We start from the raw sequence: 21,721 nt of genomic DNA, 5'->3' as shown, positions 1-21,721 counted from the left end.
CGTTATATGTGTACCTACAAGAGGAAGGACGGGAGTCGTGCTTATTGTTCACATTCAGAAACTCAGTTGTCAGCGGCTCTTCAATGTTGCCGGAAGGGTACTATGAGTTTGCTGAAAGCATGTAAAACGTTTAAAATTCCAAATGGGATATTGCACAACAGAATGAAAGGTGAACATGGAAAACAAGTCGAACATCGAGTTGTACTCTCTTTTTATTTCGAGAACCACCTTTTGAAGACGATAAATATTCTTTGTGATTGGAAAATGCCTGTTGATGGAATAACATGGATCACCTTTAGAGGTTTGTGAACAAACTGTGAATGATTACTTTGATGAAATATAAAAGACATCAGAATGCATTGAACCCTGTAACATTTATAACTATGACTAGACTAATCTTTCGGATGATCCTTGCGCAAAATCAATCATATGCTGACGAGGGCTTAAAAGAGTTGAGCGTAGAATGCAGCACTCAAAGAGTTGTGTAGGTATCATATTTTGTGGAAACGCTATTGGAGTATTCCTACCACCTATGGTGGTATATAAAACTCAAAATGTTTATAATAAGTCTCAAAATGTTTATAAATGGTAAAGTGATAACATCAAATGATCTCAATGTGAGCAAAGAAACAAAAGAAGGAAAAGAAAAACGAACACAATGTGGTAGTACTAGTGCAAAATCGGTTGTAGCCAAAAAAAAAAATCGATTAAAGAAATCGAGTCTTCAACATCTTCAGATAATGATTTTGAAATTTAAATGGAACTTCAAGATAAAAGTGAAGACTCTATGGAATCAGCTGATAGAACTGACATTCCATTTGAACCAAAGCTATGGGTAGTTGTAGCCTACACCGGGAATAAATCTGTTGTCAATTACATTGGTCAGGTTGTTGAAGTGTTTGAGAGAATAAAGCTACTTCATATAAAACCTTTGAAAAAACAACCGGCGAGTAAATTCTTCAAATTTACAAAAAACATAGATGATATGGATGAAGATGTTCCATTTTCTGCTGTGGTTGAAAGAATTACAGATGAACAGAAAAAAACAAGAGATCAATATTGTTTCCCATATCTGTCTCACCAAGTCATCTACTGAAATCAAGAACTTTTGATAACATTTAATAGTTTTTGACAGTTTTTTAACAAACTTTTTAACTTTTTGAATAGTATCAGGTGTACTAGGTCTATAAATATTTTTTTAAATTCTAAAAAGACGGTCAATAAAATCTCGTGGTGGGATTAACTTGATATTTGATTGAAATAGCATATACCATCAAGGTAACCCCGATATGCGGGGTTACCTTGATGGTATATGCTATTTCAATATTAAAAAAATATAAGACAGGTTCTGATATTTCCGAAAAGCATTTTTTGTAGTTAAGGAGAGATCATTTGGTATATTCAAACCAAAAACGGCAGCAATTTATTAAAATTTTATCAGAATTTTTTTTAAAAATAACAAAAACCTATCAAATTATCAATGATACATTGTTTGTTACATACAAAGAGCACTACTTGGGAAGTTTATTTTTTGCTAATGAACAAACTTTTTAAAAAATGGAAATAATATTTAGATCATGTTAGCCATAACTTTTAAGTTAGACTTAAAAAGTCTACTTGAGAAAACAAAAAAATTTTATGAATGTAAGAAGCGAACTTGAGATTTTAAATTATACTTCAAATCTGAAGTCTGACTAAAGTGTAATGAAAAAAACGAACTTGAAATAGAATTTGTAGTTGAAAAATCAGGTTTCAAGCCGTTTTTGGAAGTTTGGAACAGACTAGTTTTGAAAGCAAACTTGAAATAAAATAAAAATTGCCAATATCATTTTGTAAATAAGAGGTAAAAAGTTAAATAAAATTTTCTACTTTCAAGATAATTTTGAAAATATATTTGTCAGTTTACTTATTTCATGAGTAAATTACAAATGAATAATCATATTTATACTATATAAATACATTTTCACTAGTACAACAACTGTCAATTGCATTTCGGTTTTTGTTTCTTGTTTATTTCAGGTAAAAAAGTATTTATATTATCATTATAATTAAATTAACATAACTATAGTTATAACAAATTATATATGTATATTTATATATACATATATATATATATACATATATATAAATATATATATAAATATATATATATATATATATATATATATATATATATTTATATATATATATATATATATATATATATATATATATATATATATATATATATATATATATATATATATATATATATATATATGTAAAATGTTATTTTTTTGGGACATTAAGGTGTCCCAAAAAACATTTTTGAAAATAATCTGCTTTCACCCCCTAAATTTATTCTATCTAATACAAAAACACTATGTTTAAAATTTTTTTGAATAAAAAATATTTTAAAGGGTCCCTCAAGACCCTCGAATATTTAAAAGGTCCCTAATATTTAAAAAAAAAAAGTTTTTCAAAAATATGTCAACCTGGTACTCAAATGAAGCAAAATTATATAAAAATTTCAAAAATAATATTCATTTAAAAAATTTTTTAACTTATTCATCAAATTATCATAAAAAAACATAAAAAATGCATTTTTTTTTTATTTTTTGTTAAAAAACGTATTTTTTATGTAATAAAACCAAAATCAACAATTTTTTTTCGAAATAAATATTATTTTTGAAATTTATATATATATATATATATATATATATATATATATATATATATATATATATATATATATATATATATATATATATATATATATATATATATATAGTTATATATAAATAAATATAGTTATATATATATATATATATATATATATATATATATATATATATATATATATAGTTATATATAAATAAATATAGTTATATATATATATATATATATATATATATATATATATATATATATATATATATATATATATAGTTATATATAAATAAATATAGTTATATATATATATATATATATATATATATATATATATATATATATATATATATATATATATATATATATATGTATATATATATATATATATATAACTATATTTATTTATATATAACTATATATATATATATTTATATATATACATATATATATATATATATATATATATATATATATATATATATATATATATATATATATATATATATATATACATATATATATATATATATATATATATATATATATTATATATATATATATAGATAAATATATAAGATTTTGTACTTCATGGCTGATGTTTGCCGATAGGCATGAAACTTTAAGTTCCATTAAAAGTTGTTTTTTGAATACTAAATAATTATTAATATGTATTTCAATTACATAATTAAAAGTTTCACGCACTAGCGATCATCAGATGTAACAACAACAAAAAAGTAATGACAAATATGGTATACAAAAAAATGCTATGGAGTGTCCGCCTTGATGACATTAAAGTTCTTTATTCGAAATTTATTTTCATGGCATCATTTTTACGCAAGCTCAGTTCGTTTGTTAAGCAAATTTAATGGTGATGTAATAATGTGGCATTTTTCAAGCATAAAAACAAATTTTACCACCAGGTTTGAATGGCTTGATTGAGAATATTTCATTTTAATATAGGTTCAATAGCTTTACTTTTGCATTCCCACACAAATTTTGAAAGTTCAGTGGAATTAGCCTTACTTTCATAAACAAAAGAGTTTTTACGTTTATACCACTTGTCTTTGAAGGTTTTCTCAGTGAGCCCAATATAATATAACCCTTCCTCATTGTGAGTTTTTACGTTGCAAATATAAATAAGATTTTTTGTAAGGCATTTTTTGTTGAGTGGGCATAAGGTGGTTTGTCGACAGTTGCATAATTGATTGGCATTTTCATGAGAATTAAATAATATCTTTTTATAATGAGAAGTAATTATACTCTTGATGTTTGAAAGACAGCTATAACTAACCTTTAAGTTGTTTCGATTAAAAAGTTTGTGAAATTTGTGGCCTTTAGGGAAACATTTATCAATTGTACTCAAAAATGTTTTGGCTACGTTTGTTCTGACGTTGAGCGAATAAGGTGGGTTAAACCAGATAATGCTTCTTTTTCGAGATTTTGTATTATGTTTCTGGATATTTGGAATGAAATTGATCAAATATAAATTTGAATCCAAAAAAATTGAGAGCGTTATTATAAAATGTTGCGGTTCTATTAAAAGCTTCTTTGCTTGAAGATATATTACTGATGCGATTAGAGATCCTTTTTCGTATCGATTTAATAATGCTTGGTGGATGATCGGAATTGATATTAATATATAAAGGATTATCTCCTGGTTTTCTATAAGATTTAAAAGAGTTCTCAGAAAGGTTAAATGTGATATCTAGAAAATTTACGGTTTTTAAGTTTGGTCTAAGTTTTTAAAGACAATTTTAAGATTAGAATTGTCTTTAAAAATTTTTATTAGATTTTTCTTATTTTTTCCGATTGAAGACCACTGATATTATAGAAGCAGCAAAGACCATCATCTCTATATAGACCGGTAGTATTAAGACCATATTCTTTGGCAATAGTGTATAAGATATAGAGGCCAACTAGTTCGCATATTTTGGCTCCCTCAAAACTACCCATGGTGACATCGAAATTAGGATCCGCCGACTTTTTAATCCACATTTTATTTCCTTATTAGAACGTTAATGTCATCAAGGCGGACACTCCATAGCATTTTTTGTATATAGTTTTAGTCGTTACTTTTTTGTTGTTGTTACATCTGATGATCGCTATTGTGTGAAACTTTTAGTTATGTAATTGAAATATATATTAATAATTATTTAGTTTTCACTATATTATTTGCTCTACTAATTATATAACACGCTGTATTGAGCACTCTTTTTGGAAATATTAACACAATGTCTACAAAATATATATATATATATATATATATATATATATATATATATATGTATACATATATATATATATATAAATATATATATATATATATATATATATATATATATATATATATATATATATATATATATATATATATATATATATATATATATATATATATTTATATATATATTTATATATATATATATATATATTTATATATATATATAATATTATATATAATACTATAGAATATATATCAGCTAATTCTTCTTTTTATGAAATTGAAGTTTTATTTATGTTATAAACAGTGTTTTTTAAATTTTTTAGATTTTAAAAACTTTGAAGATTTCCTGGATATATTGGAACAATAGATGAAATATATCCTACAATAAATCCTGAAGGAGAAAATGAATAATAATAAGCAAAATGCTAGTGTTCGACATATATGCTTTACTGATAATCGCATAGGATATTTAATGATTTACCAATACCATTTAAATACTAAGCGGCTGTTATGTCGTAGGCTCCAACTTGGACTAAATAGGAGGTAAGACGATCATGTTCAAGTAAACCCAGTCTTTTTTATTAAATTACCAAGTTTTATTAAAAATAAAGTACAAAAGTAAAAATTGTTATTTTTGTAACATCTTTTAATATATTTTCGTAAATTAATATTTCAAAGTATAAAACACAGATATATTATTTTAAAATATATACTTAATTTGCTTTATTTAAAAGGTTTACCCTTCACAAATAATCTACCGCTATTGGTTTAATTTTTTCCAATTCCGTCTTCAAATCAACGCCTTTTAAACTTTTCAAGTTTGACTTTCTCGAGAGCGATTATGAAATTGCTTAGAGTAAAAGTACGGCAAAACGGACACTCTTTACAAAATGCTAAATAACTTTTTTAATATTAGGAATTTATAGTATTTTTTTATCTGGAATATAGTTCTTTATTAGATTTCTACTTCTGTTGCTGCAATTTCAACATATAATCGTTTTAGTAGCTTTGCGTCTTCTTCTTTTCTTAACTGGTTTAACCTTCTTTTGTAAAAGTTTGACCAGCCACTATTCTGAAATTTGTGGCTTTTTTTGCGGGACGCTTGTAAGCATTTTGGAATTGAAATTCAAGAGAAATCTTTCAGGATTGATTATTACACGAGTTGCCAATTCTTCGTGAGAAGTTAAATTTAAAAAAGACCTTGGGCTGCGTGGTGATTTTGTAACGGATGATGATGTTATTAAGGTGTTATTAAAAGTTTGACAAATTTGTATTTTTTATTGTAATTTTTCAATGTTGTTTTGATTTAATGGAAAGAGCCCAGTGTATTCAAAGCTAGCAATAATTTAAGTACGAGTTTTGTTTCTTCTTTATAACTGCGCAAAGAGACTTTAAAAAATTTTTTTGGACAAATTGCTAAAACCACTTTTAGCATAAAATTTTCTTAAAATATCACGCTAAACATCTTTGACATGGCAAAATATACCAACATCAAGAGGCTGCAGAATGTGAGATGAATGTGCGGGAATGCAAGTTAGTTTATATTGTTTTCTTTACACTTTAAGGCTATACTCTATACTTAATGACACGTGTGTGCTGTGGCCATTCAAAAGTAAAATATGTTGACCAATTTTCTGAATGTGAGGAATAAACATTTCATCGAGCCACTGGAAAAATTATTTACTTTCCATCCAACCAGATAGTGATGCAGTGTAAAATGTGCTTGGTGGGTCTCCTTTAATCCAATCATCATAAAGTCGATTCTTTGATTTGTAAATAACAAAAGGCAGTAGAAGGATTACGTCAGCATTAACATAGTTAAGAACAGTGTAGTTTATTTTTTCTTTATTTCCAGTTAATACTAGTGGAAACTTTGCAACTCTTCTGGTAATTACTTTTGCATCACCTTTGTCACCATTGAAACCAGTTTCATCGCAATTCCACAAGTGCATGCCCAAGTAGCAAACAATATTGGCGCAATATTGGCGGAATATTGGGTATGTTGGCCAATATCGGCCAAGATATCCGATATATCGCCAATATTTTTAAACCATATTGCGCTAATATTGACATACAATATAGTTAGCCAATAATGCGCCAATATTTTTGTGTCAATATTGTTGTAATATATATTTGGCCGATAATGGCGATAAAATATTGGAAAGTTATTATAGTGGGGGCTCTAAGCATAAATATTTTGCAAAATAGTTCAAAATGTGATACCAGCATGAAACTTGGCGAAACTGTTGTTAATAACTATACAAATTGATTTAGAAAAGGACCCCAATTGTAAATGTCTTAGGTTTTGAGTTGTAGAGATTTTTTTTTTAGAAATGGACTTAAAAAACTTCATTTTATAGTGTAAAATCGGCTTGAAATAAAGACAGAAATTATGCGCGTGGTCGTACTGTAAAAGTTTGAAAATGAACAAAATATTATAAATTGTTTAGGTTAGTGCAAACATTGTATGTAAACAAATAATGTTTTTTTTTAGTCGTTTTTTGTACTTAAAAAAATGTATCTTTCAAAATAAGTAACTTTAATGAGCATAAACCTCATGCTTTAGGTTTTTTGGTATTTCCGTAGCAATTATAGTTTACCAAAGAGAGTGATATGTTTGTTTTTAAAATTTTAAAATTTTAAACTATTTACTAGCATTTATTGACGACAATAAAGCTTGCTACTTTTAGATGTCTTTTACTGTTATTTTACTATATTTATTCAAAATAAGTGAGACCTGTATAAATCAATATAACAGAATAGCTCTTAAAATTTAATAATAAATGTCTCAGAAGAGTTTTAAATTTGTAAATGCTGCAACTTATTATGAATTACCAACAACAACAAATAATGCTATTGAGTGGGTTAAATGCTTCATATGTCAAGAGCTATCATCAAATAGTTGCGACATTTTTAATCCTTCTAAATCCAAAAAGCTACCAAGAGACACTGGTTATAAGACATTACTTGGTAATCTAGAGAAGTTCAAAGAAATGGGTTTGATTTTATAGCAATATATTTATTTTATAGCAATATATTTATTTTATAGCAATATATTTATTTTATAGCAATATATTTATTTTATAGCAATATATTTATTTTATAGCAATATATTTATTTTATAGCAATATATTTATAGCAATATATTTATTTTATAGCAATATATTTATTTTATAGCAATATATTTATTTTATAGCAATATATTTATTTTATAGCAATACATTTATTTTATAGCAATACATTTATTTTATAGCAATATATTTATTTTATAGCAATATAATATATTGCTATAAAATAAATATATTGCTATAAAATAAATGTATTGCTATAAAATAAATGTATTGCTATAAAATAAATATATTGCTATAAAATAAATATATTGCTATAAAATAAATATATTGCTATAAAATAAATATATTGCTATAAATATATTGCTATAAAATAAATATATTGCTATAAAATAAATATATTGCTATAAAATAAATATATTGCTATAAAATAAATATATTGCTATAAAATAAATATATTGCTATAAAATAAATATATTGCTATAAAATAAATATATTGCTATAAAATAAATGTATTGCTATAAAATAAATGTATTGCTATAAAATAAATATATTGCTATAAAATAAATATATTGCTATAAAATAAATATATTGCTATAAAATAAATATATTGCTAAAAAATAAATATATTACTATAAAATAAATGTATTGCTATAAAATAAATATATTATATATTTATTTTATAGCAATACATTTATTTTATAGTAATATATTTATTTTTTAGCAATATATTTATTTTATAGCAATATATTTATTTTATAGCAATATATTTATTTTATAGCAATATATTTATTTTATAGCAATACATTTATTTTATAGCAATACATTTATTTTATAGCAATATATTTATTTTATAGCAATATATTTATTTTATAGCAATACATTTATTTTATAGCAATACATTTATTTTATAGCAATACATTTATTTTATAGCAATACATTTATTTTATAGCAATATATTTATTTTATAGCAATACATTTATTTTATAGCAATACATTTATTTTATAGCAATATATTTATTTTATAGCAATATATTTATTTTATAGCAATATATTTATTTTATAGCAATATATTTATTTTATAGCAATATATTTATTTTATAGCAATATATTTATTTTATAGCAATACATTTATTTTATAGCAATACATTTATTTTATAGCAATACATTTATTTTATAGCAATATATTTATTTTATAGCAATATATTTATTTTATAGCAATACATTTATTTTATAGCAATACATTTATTTTATAGCAATACATTTATTTTATAGCAATACATTTATTTTATAGCAATATATTTATTTTATAGCAATACATTTATTTTATAGCAATACATTTATTTTATAGCAATATATTTATTTTATAGCAATAAATTTATTTTATAGCAATATATTTATTTTATAGAAATATATTTATTTTATAGCAATATATTTATTTTATAGCAATACATTTATTTTATAGCAATACATTTATTTTATAGCAATACATTTATTTTATAGCAATATATTTATTTTATAGCAATATATTTTTTATATTGCTATAAAATAAATACATCTTTTTTGACATTTGTTTTTGAGAGAGGATAGGTTAGTTGGTTTTAGGTATAATCATGGTTTGCTTTCATACTTTCCCAAGTATTGAAGCAGACTTTCGTTTTGTTACTCTTTTGCAAAATTTTGTCTTTTTTTAATGCCCCATATCTTTTTTATATTATTCAAAGAAACTAGTGAGTAATATTTTGCTGAAAATTGAGATTTATTTTATACAGGTAGTTTATCAGCTGATTTAACTTCCAGACTCCAATGCGAAGATTTGCTGCAACAGCTTTGCAACAACAATGCGGTATATCACAAAAAATGTTATACAAATTTTGATAACTATCACTACCAGAGAGCATCTAAACGAAGAAAAACATTAGACATGACAGAAGAACTACCAATCCCTAGCCATGGTACAAGGTCAAAATTTCAGGCCAACAACTATCAAGAAAATTGTTCCTTGTGTGAGAAGGTGGATGATAAAAATCTAAGTCAAGTGATGACTTTTGAACTAGATAAGAAGGTTCGCAGTTGTGCTGAACTTCTATCAGATGCTAAATTACTTGCAAAGCTGAGTGAAGGTGATCTGGTAGCTACTGAGGCTCATTATCATAAAGCGTGTCTTAGCCACTTATATAACCGCTTGCGTTTGTTACAGAAAGACCAACCAGTAATTAAAAGTGAAAACAACATTGTTTACGGGATTGTCCTAGGAGAGATAGTGGAATATATCTATCAGTGCTATAAAGATGAATCAACTATTCCTGTGTTTCAACTTTCAGGACTATACCAATTATTTTGCAATCGTTTAAAGAGTTATGATATAAATTCAAAATGTGAAAACAAAACAAGACTATAAGAAAAAATTTTAAACCTAGTACCAGAGTTAGGAGAATTTAAAAAAGGTAGAGAAGTTTTGCTGACATTTAAGGCAAACCTGGGAACTGCTATTTCTGATGCTTGTTATTTAACAAACGAGGAAGAGGGTTTCTGTTTGGTAAAAGCAGCAACTATTTTGCAAAACCAAATTTTTAAAGTCCTAAATACTGATAATATTCCAATATTTTTGAATAATTTAGATAGTGAACTAATCCCAAACACATTAAAAAGCTTTGTTAGAATGGTGTTATATGGAAAAGAAGTAAAATATGTTAACATTGATTCAACACATAGTAAAGTTGCATCTACTATTTCTCAACTCATATTTTACAATTGTTTAAAAAACAAAGTTCCAACCAAACAAGAAGGAAAATATAAACGTCATAAAAAAGATAGAATTCCACCTTTTCCATTATATGTTGGTTTAAATATACATTCCAAAACAAGAAAGAAAGACATTGTAAATAGTTTAGCAAAGTTTGGAGTTAGTGTACCTCAAACAAGAGTTGATGCCATTAAAACCACAATTACCAATCAACTATGTAAACTCTACAATGATAATAATATTGTGTGTCCTCCTTCACTTATCAAAAATGTTTTTACAACTGCAGCAATCGATAACATTGATCACAACCCATCTTCTAGTACAGCTACCAAATCTTTTCAAGGAACATCGATATCCATATTTCAACATGCTGAAGTAGAATTAGTTATAAAGAAGTTTGATTATGATTTTTCGGGAAAAGTTACTAAAAATATTTTGGAGTTATCATCGTATTACACTACAATAGAGCCTACTAAAGACCATTCTGTAGAATATCCATTACAAACAATCAATTTCAACCAGTTCGAAAACTTTGGCGCTCTAAGTGAATCAAGAGAATGGTTGACAGCTGTATTTAAAGTTTTACAGAAAAAATCAGAAGGGGAAGAAACAGCAAAAATATCTTGAGCAGCTTTTCATTCGAAGACAGTAAAAGATAACCAGAAAACAAAACATACTTCCGTTTTATTGCCACTTATTAATGAATCTATCAACTCGACATCTATGGTTAGACAAACTTTTAAAATAGTTAAAAAAGTTTTAGCAAAAATCAACCCAGATCAAGTCCCCATAATAACCGCTGACCAACCAGTGTATGCATTAGGTAAACAAGTTCAGTGGCACTACCCGGAACTATATGGTGAAGATAAATTATTAATGGTGATGGGCGGGTTGCACATAGAAATGGCCTCATTATCTTTGGTTGGAGATTGGTTAGAAGGCAGTGGTTGGTGTGATGCCATAGCTAAAGCCGGTATAACAACTTCTGGTCGAGCTGAATCTATACTAACTGGTCGAAAAGTAAAACGCTCCAGGTATGCAGCTCAAGTTTCATTAGCTGGTTTATACTCACTTTTGACTGAAGCATTCGAAAAGTTATCTACAATTTCCTTTGAACTGTGGATCCAACAACAAAGAACAGCATACACCCAATTTAACTATTGTTTTACTGCTATGGAGTTACAAGCAATAGTCTTGTTGCTTGTTAAGAGTTTCAGAATGGGAAATTTCAATATGTTTGTCAGTGATTTGGAACAAGTTATTCCTTGGATGTTTGCTTTAGATCACACGCACTACTCTAGATGGCTTCCAATTTTTCTTTCTGACATGAAGATGCTACCTCATAGACACCCTGAGGTTTACACCGAGTTCTGCAAAGGTTTTTTCGCGTTTCAAAAGACAAGACGCCCTTTTTCGTCTATGGCTGCAGATCAAGCCCATGAACAAAACATTAAGATCAGAAAGGGAAATGGTGGCTCGATCGGCATTTTAGATAACCCAAGTGCGTTGATGAAGTGATGGTGTGTGAACCACTACTTGCTGAACTTCTAGAAAGATTTGGAGAAGAAAAAGATGACAATGAGAAAAATCATCACGAAGATACACCTGTCTTTGAAAAAAATTATAATGAACATGTATCAGAGTTTATTGAAGTTATAAAAGATTTCGGAAATCCCTTTTTAGTAGAAGAAGGCATTCTCATGAATTTATCAACAAAGACATTACTTGATGCAGAAGCTAGAGCATCCGTAAGAAAAGCTAAGCAAATGGGTATTGAGTCATCTAAATGTTATATTCAGAATTGTTTAACAATTGGAAGAGATTCAATATACAAGACAATCCCCAAAAATAACTTATGCTTGTTTAGAGAGAAAAAAATCCTTGCCACTCAAAAAGGAAGGTTAGAAACAGTAATGCTCAAAGAAGAATGTAAAATGTTCGCATCACTTTATGTTGCATCTCAACATAGAGATGGAGATTTATATGATTTTTTTCGACATGAAAATCATGCTTATCCACCAGCAATATCTGAATACGGCAAACTCCGAAAAACTAATAAATCGGGTTATCTTAAATGCCTTGAAGAATATTCGGCACCTTCTTTGACTACTCCTGAAGGTATCACTGGAAAAATCTTAGATGGAGGAGCAATTGCTCATATATTTCATCCTGTAAATTCGAAGACATTCAAGGAGTATTCAGAAATTGAATTTTGAGACAAAATAATTAATATCTCATCAGCAAAACATAAAGAAATACAAAGGATTGACATTGTGTTTGACCGTTATTTTAAATGTAGTTTAAAAACCCAGACCAGGGATAGTCGTGGTAATAGAGTAAGAGTGTGTGTTTCTGATTCAACTCCTATTTGGAAAAATTGGAGTTGAATCAGAAACATTTGACTTACTTTTAGTAACAACGTGTGATGAAACTGTTTTATCTAACTCCAAATATTTTAACGAAAAATCTATTTCACCTTGTAACCACGAGGAAGCTGACACTCGGATTTTGCTATGGCACCAAATTGTTTGTATTCAGACAGTTGACACAGATATTGTTGCAATCTCAATTTCCGTTTTTAAACAATTAACGGGTATCAAGCAACTTTGGATAAAGTTTGGAGTTGGAAAACTGAAATGTTGGCTTCCCATACATTATTATGCTCAAAATTTAGATGAAAAAGCACAAGCTGTTTCATTGTGGTTTGCATTCACTGGCTGTGATACCGTGTTGTTCTTTGCAGGGCGGGGTAAAAAACTTGCTTGGAATCTCTGGAACAATGGAGACGAAGAAATTACAAGAGCATTTTGCAGGTAACTTATGTTTATATAGTTATAAAAAGGCAATAATTTTAGATTTGCAAGCTGCTTAAATTTTAAAAATGCGTTTTTGTAGACTGCTCTTTTTTTTATTATTTAGCTTGTCATCTCCAAATACTAGAGTTATTTCAACTGATGTATTTCTGCAGTTTGAGTGCTACGTTATTTTACTTTACGATAAGACAAGTTCCACTAATGACCTCGCCATATGCAGAAGAATGCTTTTAACTAAAAAGTCACGGCAGAGAGAGGGGTTACCACCAACAAAAGATGCACTTTTTTAGCATTTGAAAAGAGCTGTATTTCAAGGAAGGTATTTTTTTTAATAGTTAAATGGAGGTATAAAATAAATTCCAATAAAAAACTTTTATGTTTAAATATTTATTTAGTATAATATGGGGAAAATCCTTGGTGCCACAACGGATTTTACCGGTAAATGGGGTTGGAAGAAAATAAATAACGCAATGACACCTTTATGGATGGCTCTACCAGAGGCATCATAATCATGCGTTGAATTGATAAAATGTAGATGCAAGAAAAGTTGCGGAATACAATGCAAATGTAAACGTTCAGGATTAAGCTGCACGGAGTTATGCGAGTGTTCTGGTCAGTGTTTAGAAGAAATTTGAGCTAACCTCAAAAAACTAGTTTTGTTCAAATCCAATATATATTCATCCATAGAATAAATCTGTTATCCATCCTAATTTTATTTTATATCTTTAGCCTTATTCTTCTACATAATATGATATATTTGTTTACTTGAAGTTGATTCTCCTTTAAATTCTGCTTTTAATTCAACCTTATATAGTCAGTTTTGAAGATTGTATATTTTTTTACAGTCAATTAGGGGGTCCCCCTAGGATCAAAGAAATATTCTTAAAACGGTGTCTTTTTTTTTTGAATTCTTTTAGTTCTTAGACAAATTTCAACCGTGTATCACAATTTGAACTATTTAAACTTATTGCCCCCACTATATAAAATAAACGGGTTTTGACTTGGGAGTCGCCCCAAGACCAAACAAATATTTTTAAAACAGTCTTTTTTTTTTTTAATTTTTTAAATCATAGAGAATTTCCTGAAAGTTTTAAACCGGTATAACAATTTGAACTATTTGAACTTATTAGCTCTCACTATATCAATTAAAGAGGTTCGAACTTGGGGGTCGCCCCAGGACCAAAAAAAAAAATTTTCAGAACGAGGTTCTAAAAATATATATTTTTTTGAATTCTTTTAGTTTTTAGACCATTTCCTGAAATTTTCAAGCTGGTATAACAATTTGAATTATTTATACTTAATACCCCCTCTTTATAAAATGAAATTCTTTAAGCCCATTTCACTAAAATATAGAAGACTCCATAACTCAAAACCTAAGACATTGACAAATGGGGTCCTTTTCTATATTAATTTGTATAGTTATTAACAACAATTTTGCCAAGTTTTATGCTGGTATCACAATTTGAACTATTTTTATGCTTAGAGCCCCCACTATTATTGACTGACATATTTGTATCCATGCGTATTTTTATCGAATATCAATAATGGCATTTTAATGTCAACAAGTTTGACAAATACATAAAATTAAAAGGGCAAGTTTTACATATGATTAGCGTATACTTGAAGGATCAAGTATATTTAAGCAGATTATTTTAATAATTTTGTTATTGCTTTTTTAAAATACAAATAAATTATGTATGTACATTTTATAATATTTTTTTATGTTGTTTATATTTCTTTAAATTATTCTAGATGATTTTAATGTTGCCTCATCAATGATGGATAAACTATTGTATACCTCAAGTGTAGATATCAGTGATAGTGAGGCAAGTTCAGCACGAAAAAAAATTAAAATTGATAAATCAGTTGTTTGTGATGCTGGGGTATGTGATGATGCCAGTGATGAAGGAAGTTCTTTAGCTTCATTGTCACCAAAACAACCTGTTACAATAAATAAAATAAATTTACAAGCTAAATCAAAACTAAAACTAACCAAAAAACCTATTTTAGTTGATAATACCCACAATAGTTATCCTATCAGCTCAAATTTATTTTTACAAAAGTCATCCTTAAGTGCAACAACTTTATTGCCTATTATTAGACATCCACAAACAAGCTCAAATCAATCAAAGGTGTCAAATTAAGAATATGGAGAAAGCGAAAATCAATCCTATTTATTGGAAGACAGAAGATTTTTAAGTAATTGTATTAAAAATTTTATTTAAACTTATGTTTGTATATATTTTTCTATTAGTGTTATGAGAGTAATTTTGGTAAAGTTTTTAACAATTATTATATATTTAAAGCATTTGAAAAAAAGTGTTTAGATATGTTTGTTTCTATCCAATATGACATGAAAAAAATACTCAATCGTTTGGAGCGAATTGAAACACAAGTTGCGTCAATTAGTAACAATTCTGCAATTGGAATGACAGTTAAGCCTGATATAAATCGGTGGAATCAGTTACCGCTACTAACAGATGATGACCTTGTTTTGCTGAAGGAAACTCTCTGCAACAAAGGCATGTTGGAGTCACTGGTAAAATTATAGCATTATTTTATTCAAATTTTGAATTTAAATAACATAAAATTTGAAGTAGTAATAGTAAAACATCTGATATAGCATATTTAGATTTTAAATACGGTTTATTTAAAAAAAAAAAAGAAAAATAAATAAATCTAACTTATCACTGCCCTATTCCAAACCCTCAGTTGATAGAGGAGTAACTCTATATATATACGCCAAAAAAATATTTCTTCAAGGATTCTTACCACAACATCAACATTTCATGTTAGACTAAAGTTATAATTGCGGAAACTAATTAAGTTTTATTGTTATTTAAAAAACCCAGAAAAACTCAACTTTATAGATCTGAATGTTTTTTTGTTTTTTCAAGCCATAAGGTTTTTATTATTATATATTTAATGTTTTATGCTGTTTTCATTATATATTGATTGATATAGGGAGAACATGCAAGGAGTATTACACGCATCAACTTATTTAGGGGAAAAAGCGGGAGTTAATAACACATCAAAGGGTTGTGGCAGGGTGATTATGGATTGGGATTGGGCTTGCTATCTTTTAATTTAAAGAAAGAAAAATATTATTAATCTGGTCTTGCATTTTATGGTTTACTTTTGTCCAACATGTTATGGAATAAATATATGTGTTGTGCAAAAAATATTCTCGATTTATATATATATATATATATATATATATATATATATATATATATATATATATATATATATATATATATATATATATATATATATATATATATATTATATTAGTAAAAGATTTAACAGGTTTTTTCAATCTGATTATAAATTTTTTTTAATGAATATAATAGAAAAATCGTTTGGCTTCTGTTGGTGGCATTAGTTGCAATCAAATGACAAGAGATGTTATAAATTGTTTATTTTCAAAGTCTCTTAGTTTATTATATTCAGGACAAGGTCGAAAAGGAAAGAAATCTTTTGTAAAACTGAAATGTTACGAAGCTGTAATAGGTTATTGAAGTTTTTCTTTTTTATTTATATATTATCTATTATATCTTGGTAGCGGAGTGTGTCGTCTTCAATTATGATTGGCTTGGTTCTAAATACTTTAAATTTTTGATTCTAAATGATGTCAATCTCTATTTTGTATTAGAATGTACTTGAAATTAAACTTTAAAATAAATTTTATGTTGACATGTTTTTGGCTTTGATCATGTAATAAAAAACTTTATGCTTGTTTGTAGCTGCTGTTATGAAACAGTTTCCTGATTCGACGGAAGCCAAAATCAAAATGAAAATTAGCAGTTTTCTAGCACAAGCTGTAGATCGAGATGGAGGCAGAAAAAAACGTAGTATCTGCAAAAGCAGTGGTGATGAAGTTGAACTTGAGGCAAATGTGTTGGATACTCAACAGCCTAATGAAATATAAGAAATGATACAAAATTATTTGTTTACTGTTTATTTGTCTTTCAGATTTTTTCTTTCTTTTACGAGCTATTTTAGAAACAATATGAAAATTTTTAATATAATAATTGCTTCATATAAAAATTATTATCAAAATTTTTTTGCATAAATTCTATGCTTTTTTAACTAAAAATTAAAAAGTACATACACATATACAGTATACACACATACAATATACGCACATACAATATACACATATACAATATACACATATACAATATACACATATACATACAACCTTGCGAATTAGAAAAACTAAGGTTGGCAATAATTGCTGATTCTTGGTTTTTCTAATTTGAAGTTCATAATATGCCTGTTTTAGGTTGGTGTCAGATCAGCTAAAACAGTTTTTAATAAAAGTTTAATTTTAAATTAGGAACCCTCAACACCTCCCAGTTGTTATTTATGCTGACTCAGCTATTTTTTTAATATATAGCAATCTTTAATGATCTGAATGATGTAACAACCTGAAATTTGGTACATTGCATAGCAGATTTAGATATCAAATACAAAAAGAAAATTTAGAGAACTTTAAACTACATGTAAATTGAGCAATATTCATAATTAGGGGGTATTTTAATGATCGAAATGGTAGTGTCATCTTGACAATGTTTTTTGAGGCATAATTCAAAAATGAAAATTTAGAAAAGTTTTGTACGAATGCGTACAAAATTTTTTTTAAAAAAAACTTACAATTGCGTATAAGCGAGAGAGGGGTGTTAAAAAGAGTGAGTATGTACGTGGTTTGACTATCTCTCTTTCTCTCTTTCTCCTAAAGATTTTATTCTTTCTTTTGATTTTTTTTTTCTTGATTTTTTATAAAAACATTGATTTCACAAGTGTAAAAAAAAAAAAAAATTAATTTTTTTTTTCACAACTGTTTTTTAAATTTCTTTATAAATAATTAAGAGAGAAAAGTTTTGTTGTTATTGTTAATGTTTTGCAATATTCATGCGTTGGTGAAGGAGGGGAGGGGGTCTTAATTTTGTATAAATAATGCGTATGTATGCCGAGGGGGTAGTTAAAAACATTCAAGAGCGTGCAAAGGGGGTGTCCTAAATCAGTGGTTTTACTGTGTACGTATTATATGGACGGCCCCTAATCTAAATTATATCACAAAATTTTTCTATTTTTTTATTGTTTAGATAATGTTTAAACAAAAAAAAGCCAATAGATATGCAGCTCGATCAAACTTTATCAGAAGAAATGTTAAGAAGCATTTAGAAGAATTAGAAACTCCAAATAGTAGCTTGCAAATAAAATTGCAAGACTTGCAACAAAATGATAGTTTACCTTGCTCTAGCAGCATTGAGAGTAAGCATACATAGTATATTTGCTCATTCTTACATTAACAGTGAAAAGTTATTTTAGTATATTATATAACGATTTTTATACTTTATATATCAAATTATTTAGAATATTTGGTAGACAAGAGCGAAGTTATAGATTTTGAAATTGTTGATGATCGATGTAAAAACAAAGCTATTGGTTTCGAGGGAGATACAAATAATGTTAAATTTACTAATGGTTCTTTCTCTCAATTGAGTTCATCTGATGAGAATGATTGCAATGACTATTACCCATCTTGTTCAAGTGAAGGTGATGCAAACGAGCATAATAAAAGTTTACAGGATTTGCTTGCAACTTGGTCTGTAAAGCATAACATAAGACATACTGCTTTATCTGATTTATTAGTAATATTAGGTCGATATCATTCCTTACCAAAAGATGCTAGAACTGTTTTAAAAACTAAGAAGCTTGCTGATATAATCCCAATGTAAGATATCCACAACAATAGCGGTGAATATGTTTATTTAGGACTTGAAAAACAATTAATAAAATTATTGGAAAGTGCAAATAAAGTAACAACTTGTGGAGACTGTTGTTTGAAACTTCAGTTTAGCATTGATGGATTGCCACTATTTAAAAGTTCTGCAAAGCAATTTTGGCCAATACTTTGTTCAGTAAATTATGATAGAACTACCTATAAACCTTTTGTAGTTAGCTTGTTTTGTGGAAATAGTAAACCAATTACAGCGGAAGTTTTTTTATCTGATTTCGTTGCAGAGGTTAAAAAACTTAAGGATTATGGATTTGTAGCAGCAGGTTCCTTTTTTACCATAGCTGTGAATGCTTTTATATGCGATGCACCTGCTCGGGCATTTGTTAAAGGTATAACAAGCCACAATGGCTATTATGGATGCGAAAGGTGTATTCAAGTTGGAGAATATGTTGAAAGAAGAGTTACATTTCCAGAATTTAATGCAGAAAAGTGAACAGATACCTCATTTATTAATCGTCAACAAAAACAGCATCATCAAAAGAATATTATATCATCACTTCTGGAGCTTAATATTGGACATGTTTCTCAATTTCCTTTGGAATATATGCATCTTGTATGCCTTGGCGCGACTCAAAAATTGTTATTGTATTGGTTTTGTGGCTCACTAAATGTTAAAATAAGTGTCGGAAATGCTGATACTATATCTAATAATATGATTAGCTTGGTAAATTGTATTCCTTGTGAGTTTTCCAGAAAACCACGGTCTCTTAAAGAAATAAGTCGATGGAAAGCCACTGAATTTAGACTTTTTTTATGTTATGTTGGTCCGGTTGTTTTAAGAAATCACTTACCGTCGAATATATACCATCATTTTATGCTTTTAAATGTTGCTATTTCAATACTAGCAAATCTAGATACTTCTAATAATTATTGTAATTATGCTGAAAAACTGTTAAAAATTTTTGTTAAGGAACTCTCAAGTTTGTATGGTGATAGTTTATTAAGTTACACTATGCATAGTCTTATTCATATATGTGATGATGTTAGGTTTTTTGGTGCTCTTGATAATTATAGTGCATTCCCATTTGAAAACATGCTTGGTTCACTAAAAAAAATGGTAAGAACTGGCCGATTTCCACTCAGACAATTGCGTCAGCGTTTATCTGAGCAAAGTTTTGTTTTTTCAGATGAACCGCCATCATTAAAACCTTCATTGTGTAAAACTCACCACCAAGGTCCAACCCTTACCTTTACAGGAATACAGTATAAACAACTTAATTTTGCTGGTTGTTTTTTTTCCACTGAGAATGCAAACAGATGCGCTTTATTAAATGATGGAAAAGTTATCGTAATTTGCAATATTATTGACTTTGCAATATTATTGAGCATGATGGAATAATTATCATTTGTCGCATTTTTAAAACGATGAAAAATTTTTACAGCTATCCATGTGAGTCATCAAAACTTAATGTTTTCAAAGTTAATCAGTTGTCAGAACAATATTCATATTTTCCGTTATCGTCAATCTTTAAAAAATGCTTATTAAAGTTAATCAGTTGTCAATCTTTAAAAAATGCAGAGAAAAATTTATTTTATAGCTTTTCCTTTTCTTCATTGTTTAAAGTTTATATAAAATTTTATATAAAATTTTTTTTAACATTTATTTATAAAGATTTTGTTGTAGTTTATTTAAAAAAATTATACATTATTATGCTTTAAAATGACTTGATTTATTAACTAATTTGTCTACAAATAAGTAGTTTTCATATATTTGATATATTTTTATACCTTAAGTATTTCGTACATAAACTTGATGAAATATATATAAAATACAAAAAAATGAATATAAGAACTAAGTATATATTATAATATAAATTACCAACTATGTATTACAATATAACATATAAATTAGTAAAAATAGAAAAACAGCAAATATATATTAATTATAATATCTAATTATAATATATTATAGTATAATTATATATATTATAATATATTACAATACGATTATAATTATGTATTAATATATTATTTATAATATATCAACAAATTAATACTTATATATTATAATTAATTTGTTGATTAAAATTATGGCACTATATATATAGTGCCATTTTAATATATTTAATTTATATTACACTATAGTGTCATATTTAATATATTGATTCAATTTTGAGATTTTGTATTTTCCATTTTAACATTATTAACCAACAAATTAATTATAACTAATGGTATTAGTTAATTATAACTAATACTAATATATTAGCTAATAGTATTAATTAATTATAACTAATACTAATATATTGTTGTTCTTTTTTTACGAAATAAAACTATATATAGTGCCATTATTAAGTATTTTAGTTTGAATATTTCTACAAATCAAATCAGTATTTTGGCAATATGGTCTGATATGTTATCTGAATGTTTTTGCAATATTTGTCACGATATTAGGCCAATATATAAATATAA

The 21,721-nt window shown here is 26.8% G+C and overlaps 1 protein-coding gene across 8 annotated transcripts; it reads left to right on the top strand.

Annotated features, from left to right (window-relative positions):
• Positions 1-7,368: 7,368 nt before the first annotated feature.
• Positions 7,369-20,832, top strand: LOC136080656 (uncharacterized). 8 transcript variants are annotated; one of them, XR_010638582.1, is made up of 8 exons: positions 7,369-7,873; positions 9,717-13,503; positions 13,610-13,822; positions 13,899-14,115; positions 15,256-15,702; positions 15,824-16,042; positions 16,857-17,016; positions 17,250-17,464. XR_010638582.1 is itself a non-coding variant. In XM_065797589.1 (7 exons), the coding sequence occupies exons 5-7, from the start codon at positions 15,833-15,835 to the stop codon at positions 19,248-19,250; spliced, it is 744 nt and encodes a 247-aa protein (XP_065653661.1). In that variant the 5' UTR covers positions 7,380-7,873; positions 9,717-13,503; positions 13,610-14,115; positions 15,256-15,702; positions 15,824-15,832; the 3' UTR covers positions 19,251-20,832. The 8 variants fall into 8 exon arrangements, 4 of the variants coding, with proteins under 4 accessions (XP_065653661.1, XP_065653663.1, XP_065653660.1 ...); XR_010638583.1 differs by having other exon boundaries at positions 7,387-7,873; positions 15,810-16,042; XR_010638581.1 differs by having other exon boundaries at positions 7,380-7,873; positions 13,899-15,702; positions 15,810-16,042.
• Positions 20,833-21,721: the final 889 nt, after the last annotated feature.

The sequence above is a fragment of the Hydra vulgaris genome, chromosome 05 (assembly GCF_038396675.1).
Source record: "Hydra vulgaris chromosome 05, alternate assembly HydraT2T_AEP".
NCBI lineage: Eukaryota > Metazoa > Cnidaria > Hydrozoa > Anthoathecata > Hydridae > Hydra > Hydra vulgaris.
The sequence above is the reverse complement of the archived record's forward strand: the minus strand, read 5'-3'. Positions and strand labels throughout refer to the sequence as shown.

Coding starts and splice junctions, on each gene's coding strand:
- LOC136080656 (XM_065797589.1), top strand. CDS start 15,833: ATGTTTGTTTCTATCCAATATGACATGAAAAAAATACTCAATCGTTTG. Junction 16,043..18,614: donor AAGGCATGTTGGAGTCACTG/GTAAAATTATAG, acceptor TTTATTGTTTAG/ATAATGTTTAAACAAAAAAA. Junction 18,784..18,885: donor TTGCTCTAGCAGCATTGAGA/GTAAGCATACAT, acceptor CAAATTATTTAG/AATATTTGGTAGACAAGAGC.